The sequence below is a fragment of the Cebus imitator genome, unplaced genomic scaffold, assembly GCF_001604975.1.
Source record: "Cebus imitator isolate Cc_AM_T3 unplaced genomic scaffold, Cebus_imitator-1.0 Scaffold339, whole genome shotgun sequence".
In the NCBI taxonomy this organism is placed as follows: Eukaryota; Metazoa; Chordata; class Mammalia; order Primates; family Cebidae; genus Cebus; species Cebus imitator.
This window is the reverse complement of record NW_016107654.1, coordinates 1,776,914-1,788,630: the sequence shown is the minus strand read 5'-3', so window position 1 is coordinate 1,788,630 and position 11,717 is coordinate 1,776,914. Positions and strand designations below refer to the sequence as shown.

At 60.6% G+C, this 11,717-nt stretch overlaps 1 protein-coding gene across 9 annotated transcripts in view; it reads right to left on the bottom strand.

Moving 5' to 3' along the window:
* Positions 1-237: 237 nt before the first annotated feature.
* Positions 238-11,717, bottom strand: part of SNAPC4 (small nuclear RNA activating complex polypeptide 4) — a 24,157-nt gene continuing 12,677 nt past the window's right edge. For all 9 annotated transcript variants that reach the window (XM_037730335.1, XM_037730333.1, XM_037730331.1 and 6 more), the window contains exons 12-24: positions 11,307-11,413; positions 11,050-11,144; positions 8,822-8,916; positions 8,105-8,184; positions 7,221-7,685; positions 6,438-6,521; positions 6,011-6,260; positions 5,552-5,622; positions 4,993-5,103; positions 4,237-4,264; positions 2,086-3,728; positions 975-1,113; positions 238-419 (exon numbers count right to left, since the gene is read on the bottom strand). In XM_037730335.1, coding sequence (XP_037586263.1) covers positions 982-1,113; positions 2,086-3,728; positions 4,237-4,264; positions 4,993-5,103; positions 5,552-5,622; positions 6,011-6,260; positions 6,438-6,521; positions 7,221-7,685; positions 8,105-8,184; positions 8,822-8,916; positions 11,050-11,144; positions 11,307-11,413 — 3,161 coding nt within the window. In that variant the 3' untranslated portion in view covers positions 238-419; positions 975-981. The remainder of the gene's footprint in view (positions 420-974; positions 1,114-2,085; positions 3,729-4,236; positions 4,265-4,992; positions 5,104-5,551; positions 5,623-6,010; positions 6,261-6,437; positions 6,522-7,220; positions 7,686-8,104; positions 8,185-8,821; positions 8,917-11,049; positions 11,145-11,306; positions 11,414-11,717) is intronic.

The window sequence follows — 11,717 nt, the reverse complement described above, 5'->3', positions numbered from 1 at the left end:
AGCCACAGATGCTTTCCAAGAAATGGGCGAAAGCCTGTGTCTCTGCCAGGAGGGCAGCCAGGGTACAGGGGGCTCGAGGACCACAGTGCTGAGCCCCAGCACACCCTGCTGTCCCCAAACTGCCTGCACTAGAGTGGCTGGGCCACCGGGCAGCGGCCTGACCCTGGCCAGGCAGAGGCTCCCTGTACGCTGCCCAGCATCTCAGGACAACAAACCACAGCAGCCTGTGTCTGGCTCTACAGTTAGAAACAGAACTTTATTCCTCCCAGGGCTGAGACGTGCACTTGGGGACCAGCCACACGTTCAGTTTGCAGGGCCATCCCTGTTCCCCGCAGACTTGGTTGGTCAGCGGCCAGCAGCTCCCTGGCCTGTGGCTGCCTCTCACCAGCAGGGTCACGGGCTTCTGGGGAGTGCCTGTCCTGGAACACAAGAACACCCAGGTGGTGGGGTGCCCCTGAGCCCAGCCAGACCCCCAAGCAGTGCTGGGACAGACAGACGGGAACCAAGTCCGCCCTGGTGCCAGCCACTCCCAGTCTGCTTGGTGAATCCGATCCACATGTGCTAAGGCCCAGGGCACCTGCCGTCGGAACCAGGGCCCCAGCAGTGAAAAGCCAGCCTGATGCTCTGTGGCTGGTCACAGTGGGGAGAGGACCGAGTGATGCACAGGAACCCGCGCCACCGGAGTACGGCGGCCAGGGGGGAGCCGGGGCCCCAGCAAGGGCAGGGAATGAGCCTTGTGGTCACGGGGCAATGGTGCCAAGGCCCGAGGCATGGGAAGCTTCAATGCTTCTCCCCACAGAGGGCCCCCATGACTCTGGACCTGCCCTCAAGGCCCACATAGTCCCAGCCCCCAACCTAACCCCACACACCTGCTGTCAGCACCAAAGCAAAGAGCAGAGGGAAGCTGGCGTCCCCCGGCTCGGACGCCTCTCCCCCGCCGGGTCACAGGACAGTGGCTTCCCACTCAGGCTCACCTGCTACTCACACCAGCCACCTCCGCTTCCGGGTGTGCCTGGCATGCCGGGTTCTCAGCACATCAAGGTCGTCAACATCAGGGTCATCAGAAGCACCCTGGCAGGGGGAGGCAGAGCATTGGCCGGAGTCTGGGGCTCCCTGAAACAAAATCCAAGCAGTGGGGCTGAGTGACCCCCATAAGCCATGATGGGCGGGGAAGGGGCAGGGAGTGAGGAGAAGCCCTGTGGGCAAGTGTCCCACTTGGGATGGGGCCCCCCAGCTGGGGCCGGAGCTGCTCCAGGCACTCCTGAGGCCACGTGTGACTTGCTTCCCACTGCACTCTCCCTCCCTCGGGGGCTCCAACCCCGTCTAAGCCGTCCCCATGGCCAGCCTTCTGCTCCCCCACAGGCTGGCCATCACTCATGGCTGTGGCACGGGGGCCTCTTCCCCTGGCCGGCCGGGGTCCTCAGCCCGCTCCTGGGCACTACTTTCTCCCTCACTTCAGCACAGAACTCTCGAGGCACAACCGTGGGAAGAGACGGGCAGCCCCTGCCATCCTCCCCACAGCAGGCCCACGGCTCCAGCGGGGGCTGCCTGCTTCTGGCGATTTCTCAGGGAGGCCAGCCCCCTGGTGGCTGCAAGTGGACACCTGGCAGCAAGGGAGGAAGCCTCCCAGGCCACGTCTCCTCACGGTTTCTCCTCCAGGGTTTCGAATGTGGTTTTGCCTACAGAACTTGGAAAACTCTTCCCAAGTATACTCAGAAAGGTGACAGCAAGAGGGACCTCTGGGACCCTAGAAATGCAGGACGAACACACCCTCTGCTGTGCCTGGGGCCCACCCCGCAGCACACAGTGTGGCATGTGTGGCCCAGAGCCGGGTCCGCATCCGCTCCCAGAGCTTCTGGCTCAGACAAGAGGACCTGGCTGGGCAGCAGCAGAATAAGGCCCCTCTCCTATTTTCCACACTGCCCCAAAGGACGGCAACTTCTGCAGAATCTACACGCAACCGGCCAGGCAGGAGCCAGCTTCCTCCTCCTGAGACACCCGGCAGCCGGCCCTCCTGCCCGCAACTTCCACCAACCCCCACCCCGCCGCCTGCCATGGGGAAGTGGGGCTGGGCACCCACTTTACCTGAACGAGCTGCCTGGCCCCTTCTGCGAGTTCCAGCTCACTCAGGTCTTCCTCCTCACTCTCAGAGCCCACCATCGAAGCTGCTGAGAGGGTGGTGCGGATGCCATGGGGAGCCAGAGTGGCCAGGAGTGCAGGGAGGGTGAAGGCTGCCAGGAACCGTGCCCGCAGCAGGAGGTAGGCGGGGTTGTCCTGGAGCTGCCCCTGCACCAGCCCCCGTGAGGCCTGCAGCACTCCTGTTGGCTGCTGAGTTTGGACCCCGGCTGGGAGGCGAACCAAGGAGGCAGCCTTGTGCTCCAGGGCCTTCTTGTGGAGCAGGAGGCCAGCCAGTGCCCGCAGGCTGCACAGGGCTGGGGGCTGGTAGGGCAGTCTGCTCACCAGGGGAGGCACATGCACCCCCCGCCGACCCCCCAGCCACTCCTGTGTGGCTGTCTCGCCCTCCTCGGACAGCAGGCCCAGGTCCAGGGCCCCCTTCTCAGGCCCAGGCTGTGGCAGGGGTGGTCTCTCCAGGCCCAGAGGACCCCTGGGCTCCTGTGTCCCTGAGGGGGACCCTGGTGTCCCGGCTGGCTCACTTGCTGGGATGGCACCACCAAGGTCTGGCAGCCTCCTGGGCCAAAGGGGTTCTGCTTCAGGGGGGTCAGTCTGGGTGGATGTCATGGGTGCAGGTATCTCCCTGGCCACCTGGGCCTCTCCAGGGACAAGGGCCACACTGCCGTCCACTTCTGCAGGACTTTGGGAGGGGGCCTGTGTGGGAGGGGCTGGTGGGTCTGTCCTGCAGGAAGGCTCTGGTTCCACGTTCATACTGGCCACAGCCCTGGGGTCCTGGGCCACCTGAGTCTCGGTCAGGGGAGGCAGCAGAGTGGCCAGCAGCCCTGTGGGGCCAGGGGTCCCTACGGGCCTGGGAAGGCCCACCACAGCTGGCACAGGAACAGGGAGGAGCCCCTGGGCTGTGAGCACCCAGGTGACAGGCAGGGGGACACTGGCCACCACACCTGGTCCTCCTACATGAGTCAGGCTGAGGGGCTGGACAGGCGGTGGGGCAGGGCTGGGGGCTGCAGGGAGGAAGGGCGGCGCCTCAGGCAGGCCCTGCTTCCGGGATGCAGCGGGGGCCTGAGACTGTCCGAGGCCACTCCCGGGGCAGCTCACAGAGACCTGGCCGGGGCTCAGGGAAGGGGCTGTGCCCTCAGCCCCCGTGAAGGCAGGAGCGAGGGGCAGGGCTTGCAGGGTGGAGAGTCTCTTGTCTGTGGCTGAAGTTCCAACCTCCTGCTGGAAGCCAGAAGTGCCAGGCCTGGCTGCTGCGGGAGTCCCAGGCCCAGAGAGTGGTGCATTTGAGACGGCGGGCCCGGGGGCCGGGCGGCAGTGCGGGACGTGTGGTAGAGGGGGCTGGAGGACCACAGGCGAGGAGACCAGCAGCTGGGACGGCAGCACCACTGGACCCCGGGCGGCCTCTCTGGCACGGGCCTCCTGAAGCCGCTTCTCCTGAAGTAGCTCTGACACGGTCTTGCGCTTGGGCCGGGGGCCGGTCGGAGCCAGTGGGGACACCTGGGGCAGTGTGCACTCTGCCCGGCTGGACGCCCGTCTCTGGCTCCCTTTGTGGCTGGCACTCTTTGAGGCTTCTTGAGCCGGCATGTTTGGGAAGGGGCGGCCTATGGGGAGGACAGACCACACCTGAGGAGGAGCCCCAGGCATGTGGCCCAGGGACAGCCCCCGCTGCCATCCCCTCATAAGGAGGACCCACGTGCGAAGCCTGGGATCTGGAGCCAAGAGGGGGTCCAGCGGCATGTCCTGGGTCTGCCAAGTCACAGTAGTTACCCCAGACCCCAATGCTCCGGCAAAAGCCAGGCCACTGGGCACTCTGGGAAGCCCGGCCCATTTAATGCTGGCCGAGACCAGCCAGGAGCCCAGGCTTTGCCCGATGCTGCTGGCTTGGAGCATGCGCGGACCCTCACTCAAGAAGATCCCTGCCTCCAGACCGCATGTGGGGGAAGCCTCAGGGCTGCAGGGTGCTGGCCCAGCCGGACTCTCAGCCCTGTGGTGGGACTCGCAGGGGCTCTGTCACCAGGGGCCACAGGCTGTGCTGCTAGGGGGCTGTGGGTGAGAGCCCGGGCCAGGTGAGCCCTCTTCCCCACCAGGGCAGAGCAGCAGAGGTGTTACCTGGGGTGCTCTGGGCACTTGAGGAGGCCTGGAGAAGGAAGAGAGGGGAGGAGTCAGCAGCTCAGGCGTCATCTGTGGGCTTGGACCACCTCTCTTAGCATCCGGACTATCCCCTGCCACTCCCTGAGACGGGGATGAGGCCCCAAGGGCTAGTGCGGCCTCACACACGCCTCTGCAGGAACTCCGCGGCCACAAGTTCGGCCAAGCGTGCGGCACAGCGGGCAAAGGCCTGGCCTCCTGCCCCCCCCGCAGCTCCATCCAAGGGTACCAAGAGCTCTTGCAAGAGGGTGGGGGCAGGGTGGTATCCGCAGGGCGAGGCAGGAGGCTGGGAGCACAGAGGCCTAGGAGTCATCCCAGTGCTGTTCCTGATTGTCTAAGTGACAATGCTTTGTCCCCCCCATCCCCAGGTAACTGGGTTCAGGGGTGAGGCCTTGGTGAACTCATGTGAATTTAGTTTCTGGAGCAGAAAGGCAAGAACCAGGCACCCGTGGCAGATAGCGCCCATGTCCATGACCTCCGCCCGGCAGGGTTATGGGGGAAACAGGCTAGGCACATGGGCACCCCAGTGTCAGCCCCGATCTGCACCTGCCTGACTTCCCTGGGGTCTCTCAGGGCTGCGTCCACTCAGGTGGGAAGTGCAGATGCCTCCTTGGGGATGTGGCAGTGTGTGGGGCAGGCATGGAGCCTTCATGGAAGGCCACTCCATGCTGGGGAGGGCAGCAGTCATCTTCACCTCTCAGCCCAAGTGCCCGTTACCTGCGGAAGATGCAGTGGTGGGTCCCGAGCACCAGCCCGGGGCAGCCTGGGTGGCAGGGCCTTCCTCTCTCGGACGACCTCCAAGCAGCCGGCAGTGTCGATCTGGAATAACTAAAAAACACAGGTGGAAGGGCTCCCTGCCCAGCCCTCCTCAGACCCTATGCCCGAGACTCAGGAGGCGCCCTAACTGCAGCTGCTTTCAGGGGCAGCTCCAAAGCCCCAGAGGCTGGGCAGAGCCTGTGGTAGCCCTGAGGCTGTGGACACCCAGCAAAGCCTCCCATGTGCCCCGGCCTGCTCTCCTCCCTCCCCATCTTCTGCTCACCCCAGGGCCCCAGGGGCCCCTCTGCAGACAGCGTTTGGCTAGATGGTGGCAGCGGGCTCTAGCCTGTGCCCCCTGCACGTTCACTTGCCGACAGTGTAAGGCATGGAAAGTGCATTTTCAAGGCCAGAAAACTTTAGATAATTGGATTTTAAGGAATGAATATATGGCAGATTTCAAAACTTCACCAAAATCTTTTTACAAGGCAAAGGGAGATGAAGCTCTGTCCCAGCGGCTTACCTGGGTGAACAGGGTAAACACAGGGGTGCTGGTCAGGTGGGCCTGCTGCAGCTGCTCCCTGACGCCATCCGCTGCGGACACGGGGATAGGTGGAAAGCAGCCTCAGCTCCCGTGTGGCTTTTGAGAAGACTCCAGAAGCCCTCAGGATTGGGAGCCGGGCCGGGCTGGGAGGAGAGGCCCTGGCACCAGCACTACACAACCATGGCTGGACAAACGGGGGCCCCTTAGCCCTGTCACCACACAAAAGTCAGCCCAGCTGCCATGTGCTTGGCCCAGGAAGAGTGGTGGGGCAGGGAGGGCGGGCTGGCTCTGACTGGGTGTCCTGGAAACCTTCAGCGACAGAAAGCTTACCAGAGGTAGGGCCCGCCCCAAAAAGTGACCACCATCTGCTAGGCTGGATGTACTCCTCATCCTCACCCCTGGCCCCTAGGAGGCTCCCAAGGAAGCCCCAGGCCATACCTCGAGTCTGCACTGTGGCCGGTCTCTGGGGAGCCTGTGTGCAGGGCAGGACGACGTCCCCCACCCAGGGGGTCACAGCCAGGAGCAGCCTGCGATCCAGGAGCCTCCGGTGCAGAGCCTGTCTCCAGCGCCGCTGCCGGCTCTGGGCGGCTCTGTGCCGCAGCCACCGCACATGGGACCGGGCCATGCTGTCACCAGGGCTGACCCCTGGGGGTGAGCTGGGCAGGGGCGGCTGCCTCAGCTGCTCTTTCTGTAAGAAGGTGGCACCTGGAGCCCCTGGCCAGGCCTAGCCCCTGGAGTGGACCCTGCTTGGCGGCCAGTGCTGTCCTCCACCCCCGTCAGGCTGTGATCGGCGGGGGAGAAGAACAGCTCAGACCAGGGCAGGGCAGGTGGTGGCGTGGGTGTGCGTGTCCACAGTAGGCCTCACCTGTGTGCAGCTCCGAGCAGCTGTGTTGGCCCTGAGCACCCTCAGCACAGTCTCCACGGGTACCGTCAGCAGACGCCTCCCACACTGATGAGAAACCTGCCTGAGGCGGGGCACGTGGGGGCCTTCCCCACACTGCCCAGACATGGCCACCTCGTCACCCAGGCTCCAAAGTGTGGCTGTGCAGAGCCCAGCTCTGCCTCACAGAACGTTCACCATGGGAAGTGCAGGGTCCCCAGGCAGGGCCTCCCCCGAGGCCTGGCTCCTGGGACAATAACAGGGTCCCACACCCCCCATTCAGCTCCTCAGGCTGACGGCAGCTCCTCCGGGTAAGGCTCCAGCCCAGGGAGACACTGGCTGTGTGGCAGCAGGTGCCATGCCCTTGGCTCTGCCGGTAGCCTCAGTGTCCACTGTCCCCACCAGCGCCTCCCAGGACAGACCAGCCTGTTCAGTGACGACTCTGTGGACATGGCCAGAGCTGGGCCTGTGCCCAGGGCCTGCCTGACATGGTGAAGACCAACCAAGACAGGGAGACGCACCATGAGCCATGCTGGGCCCGTCAGTGGAGAGGCCCTCCCCAAGAAGGGTCTCCAGTGCGCAGGCTCACGGGGAACGGGGCTCCTCCCACTGCCGCCTCTGCCCTCCCCCACCCTGGCTTGGGGGTGAAATGTTTCAGAAATGCCTCCAGGCCCAAGTGCCCATTCAGCCATGTCCTCAAACTGTCAGCACCCGCCCTGGCAAGCACAGGAGTGCACTTCCCATGGTGCACCTGGGGCCTGGGCCTACCTCAGGGGCCTGCTTCTCCACACCCGCTGGTTGAGTGTCTGCCAAGTGGGAGGCCTGGGCAGCTCTCGGGACAGGGCTGTGGGCCCTGGCAGGGGCCTGTGCTGGGCTCCTCTCCTCTCCAGGAGCCGTGGGTGTGGCAGAAGCTTCCTTGCTGTCACCTTGGCTGGCAGTGGACCCCTTGAGAGGGCTAGGGGAGGCAGCGGGGCATCCCAGCCAGCCCCCTGCCCCTCTGGTGCTCTGCCTGGCAGGAACCCACAGATCCATGTCCGGGACCACGTATTGTGGGGACAGCAGCGCTCGGCCACCCTCCCCAGCCTGCGCCTGCTCCGGCTCCTCCGCGTCACTGCTGCTGCTGCTGCTGCTGCCACCCACTCTGCTGCTGTCTCCACTGCTGCTGCTGCTGCTAGAGCTCCAGCGGACCCTGTGACGGGCCCTCCGACGCCGCCTCCGGAGACCCTGCTTCTTCTGAGGGGAGGAAGGGGCTACTTGGAGGCCTCGGCTTCCCGGGGTTTGCTGAGGACAGCAGCAAACGGCCAGCCCTTTGGGGCACCTCCGGGGTCAAGAGCTGCTGCCAAGTCAGGGTCTCCCTCTGCCCTTGGCCACCCAGAAGAAAAGCCAGGGCCAGAAACCAAATGCTCCCCCTTCCCTCCACACGCCTCCCTCCCTCCCTCCCTCCTCCTCTGGGTCCCCCCCCTTCCCTCCACCCGCCTCCCTCCCTCCTCCTCCTCTGGGTCCCACCCCTTCCCTCCACCCACCTCCCTCCCTCCCTCCTCCTCTGGGTCCCCCCCCTTCCCTCCACCCGCCTCCCTCCCTCCTCCTCCTGCTGCGTCTCCAGTCGACCAGGCTGTTGTCGGTTTCAGGTAAAGAACGAGTGAGTGCCTCACCCCCATCATGATCTTCCACTTGCTCAGACACTGGGAACCGGACCGATGGGGCAGCTCAGAAGCTATTTTTGCCCAGTGACCTACAATGGCCAAACCCCATGGAAATGGCGTCATCCAAAGATTCATCCCCAAGACGGACTTGCTGTTCCCCAGGAGACTCGCCGTGGGTCCTATTATCAGAGTGGGGCCTCCTGCGCACCCTCACGCTGCGTGAGAAGCAGGGTCAAGCATGGTGGGCGCATGCGACTTTCAGTGGATGTTCAGGCCCTCAAACGTGCGAGAAGGGAAAATGGTCCCAAGCACACACCGAGGCCCTCACATATCTGCTCGCCTCAGCCATCCCTCATAATTCATGCTCTGCATGCAGCGGCGGGGGGAGCACAGGTGCTGCTCTCACAGGGCAGAGCCTTAGCAGCTGGTGTGTCCCTGCACATGGCAATACCACAGCTAAAATTTAGTCTAAGGAAACATTACAGGTATAAGCAGACTTAGCTATAAAACACTCAGCTCGTTGGGTGTGGTGGCACACACTTGGCAGCCCCAGCTACTTGGGAGGCTGAGGTGGCAGGAGGGCTTGAGCCCAAACGTTTGCGGCCGCAGTGGGCTATGGTCATGCCCCCGCACCCCAGCGCGGATGACAGAGCTTGCTCTGTCTTGATCTTGATCTCATTTCTAAAAAACAAAAAAAAGAAACTAGAAAAACTATCAACAACTTACCAACACCGTATTTTTCTATTAATTCAATTAACTGTTCCTCTTCTTTTAAATTCCACCGCCCCTTTTTCAGACTGAAATGTAATCTCCTGAGATACCTGAAAGTGACATGGAAAGAAAAGGACCTGTCAGACGCTGAGACGCCGCCTGCTGCTGCCCCAGCTTCTTTCATAGCTTCTTGGCGATGACACTAAAAGTGCAGTCGACAAAAGAAAACTATAGATAAAGTGGACTTCATCAAAGTCCAAAGCTTTGTGTCCCAGAGGACACCGTGGAGAAAGCAGAAGGACAGCGGACAGACTGGGAGAGAACGTTTGCACCTCACGTGTCTGGTAAGGAACCTGTATCTGGAACACACAGAGAACTCTTACAAGTCGATAATACCAAGACAAATAATGTTAAAAATGGGCAAAGGACTTAAACAGACATTCCCCTAAAAATCTATTTCTGTGAACGGTCACCTAGCACACGACAAGAGGCCCCACATCATTAGCCATGGGGAGGTGCATGTGAAAACCACAGTGAGACGCCACTTCACACCAGAGAGGGTGGCTAAGAATCACAGACGGATCCCAAGTGCTGGTGGGAATGTGGAGAACCGGAAGCCTGACACTGCTACTGGGAACACGAAATGGTTCAACCCCTTTGGAAAACGGTCTCCCGTTCCTCTAAAGGTTGAACACCGAGTTACAATGCCACTCCCAGGATACACCTAAGAGAAATGAACGGTGTGTCTGTGTGAAGACGGGCAGGGGAATGTTCAGGATGTTTTCAGGGTTCACCCACATTGTACCAGAATTTGCAGAAATATATTTACGTGAGAATTCCACTCTTAAGGCTAAATGATACTGCACTGCATGAAAAGTTTGTTTTCCACTCATCTGCTGACGAATGCTTGGGCTGTTTCCAAACTTCCACTCTGGGGAAAGATGCGCTTGCACACTGCTGTATCTGAGTTCCTGCCTTCAATTCTTGCAGGTTTTATGCTTATCAATCTTGGGCGTATAATTCTATGTTTACGTCTTTGAGGAACCACCATACTTTTCCACAGACGCTGGACCATTTTACATTTCCACCAAAATGCACAAAGGTTTCAATTTCTCTACATCCTCGCCAACACAGGGACTTTTTTAGATTAACAGCCATCCCAGTGCACGTGTTTGACCTGCGCCTCCCCCGTGACTCATAGCGCTGGGCATCTCTGCACGTGCTTGCTGGCCACCTGTGCATCTTCTTAGGAGAGACAGCCACTCAAGTTCTTTGCCCGTGTTGAGACTGGGTGGTTTTTTGTTGAACAGCTTTCTTTTTGGGGTGATATGTTTTACAATTGATTTTGGTGATGGCTGCACAGCTCAACGAACAGTAAACACTAAAAACCACTTACCTCTACACTTCATTATAATTAATTTATTTATATTTTTTTGAGAGCCTGGGCTCTGTCACCCAGGCTGGAGTGCAGCGGCGTGATCTCGATGAATACTAAATACTAAAAACCACTTAACTCTACACTTCATTGTAATTAATTTATTTATATATTTTTTGAGAGCCTGGGCTCTGTCACCAGGCTGGAGTGCAGTGGCGTGATCTCGGCTCACTGCAACCCCCGCCTCCCAGGTTCAAGCGATTCTCCTGCCTCCTCCTCCAGAGTAGTTGGGACCACAGGTGCATTATCACCACACTAGGCTAATTTTTGTATTTTTAGTAGAGATGGGGTTTTGCCATGTTGGCCTGGCCCCAAGTGAAGAGATCCACCTGCCTTGGCCCCCCAAAGTGCTGGGATTACAGGCGTGAGCCACTGTGCCCGGCTTTTGAACGACATCCTTTAAATGAACGCACTACAGCATGTGAATTATCTTAGTAACGCTATTTTTGAAAGGACCAGGGGTAAGCAAAGTGGGGAGCTGCAGCATCTGCCCAGGGAGCCTGCCCACCAGCGGTCTGGGAGAATCTGACAGCAAGGGTCAGGAAGGGCCAACCAGGGCGCTGTCTCCGGTGCAGCCCATACCTTGCTCATGGCAAACACGCAATAAAGAAGTCAAGGTTGGAAAAAAATAGCTTATCCTGCTTCCCACACGGGTCAACCCTGGCACACCAAGGCCCCGCAGGCTGCGCTCTGCTCCTGTGATAGCAAATCCCTCCTGGTTGCCGTGGCCCAGCCTGCCCATGGCCTATACGAGGGTCAACTTTCAACCCACGCCAGCCCCTCCCTCACCCAGCACTGTGCAACTCACCGATCTCGGCACTGGGCATCGCTCCTACCTGGCACCTCTTCCCGGATTTTAAACCAATCCTGCTCCCCATATTTGGCAACAGCTTGAAGCAACTTCTGCAGGACAGGACAGGCAGACAAGTGAAGTCTCTGCAGGCACGGCCACAGCCTCCTCACCCTGGACCCAGTCAGACAAGGGCCCACTGGGGCCCCGCAGCTACTGAGCACAGTCCTGTCACCTTCCCAGAGGCCAGTTCTCCCAGGGCATAGCACACTTACAGCATCTTCCTCTGGGGCCCAGCACCCCTTCTTCAGGGCAGGATCCAAGCTCTTGGTCCACCGATAGATCAACTGCATGGAGTCTCTCCCTTCCATATAGTAGACAACTAGAAACAGAGGGATGGGGTGGGGTCCCATGGGGCCAAGTCACACACCATACAGTACACAGCTAGGGACGGGGGGGTCCCATGGGTCCAGATGGGTCACATAGAAAGAGTCACTTTAGTCACCAAGAGGTGAACTGTGGAATAGCCAGGCCTGTTTAAGCCCTGGCACATCTTGCGGCCCCTCTGTGAATTTCCCCCGCACATCTCCACTATCCTGACGTGGGTCCTGAGACAGCCTGAGAGACGTTGGGATGGGAAAGGATGTGGGGGGGCATCTCACTTCTGCGGGAGGGGATGTGGTGGG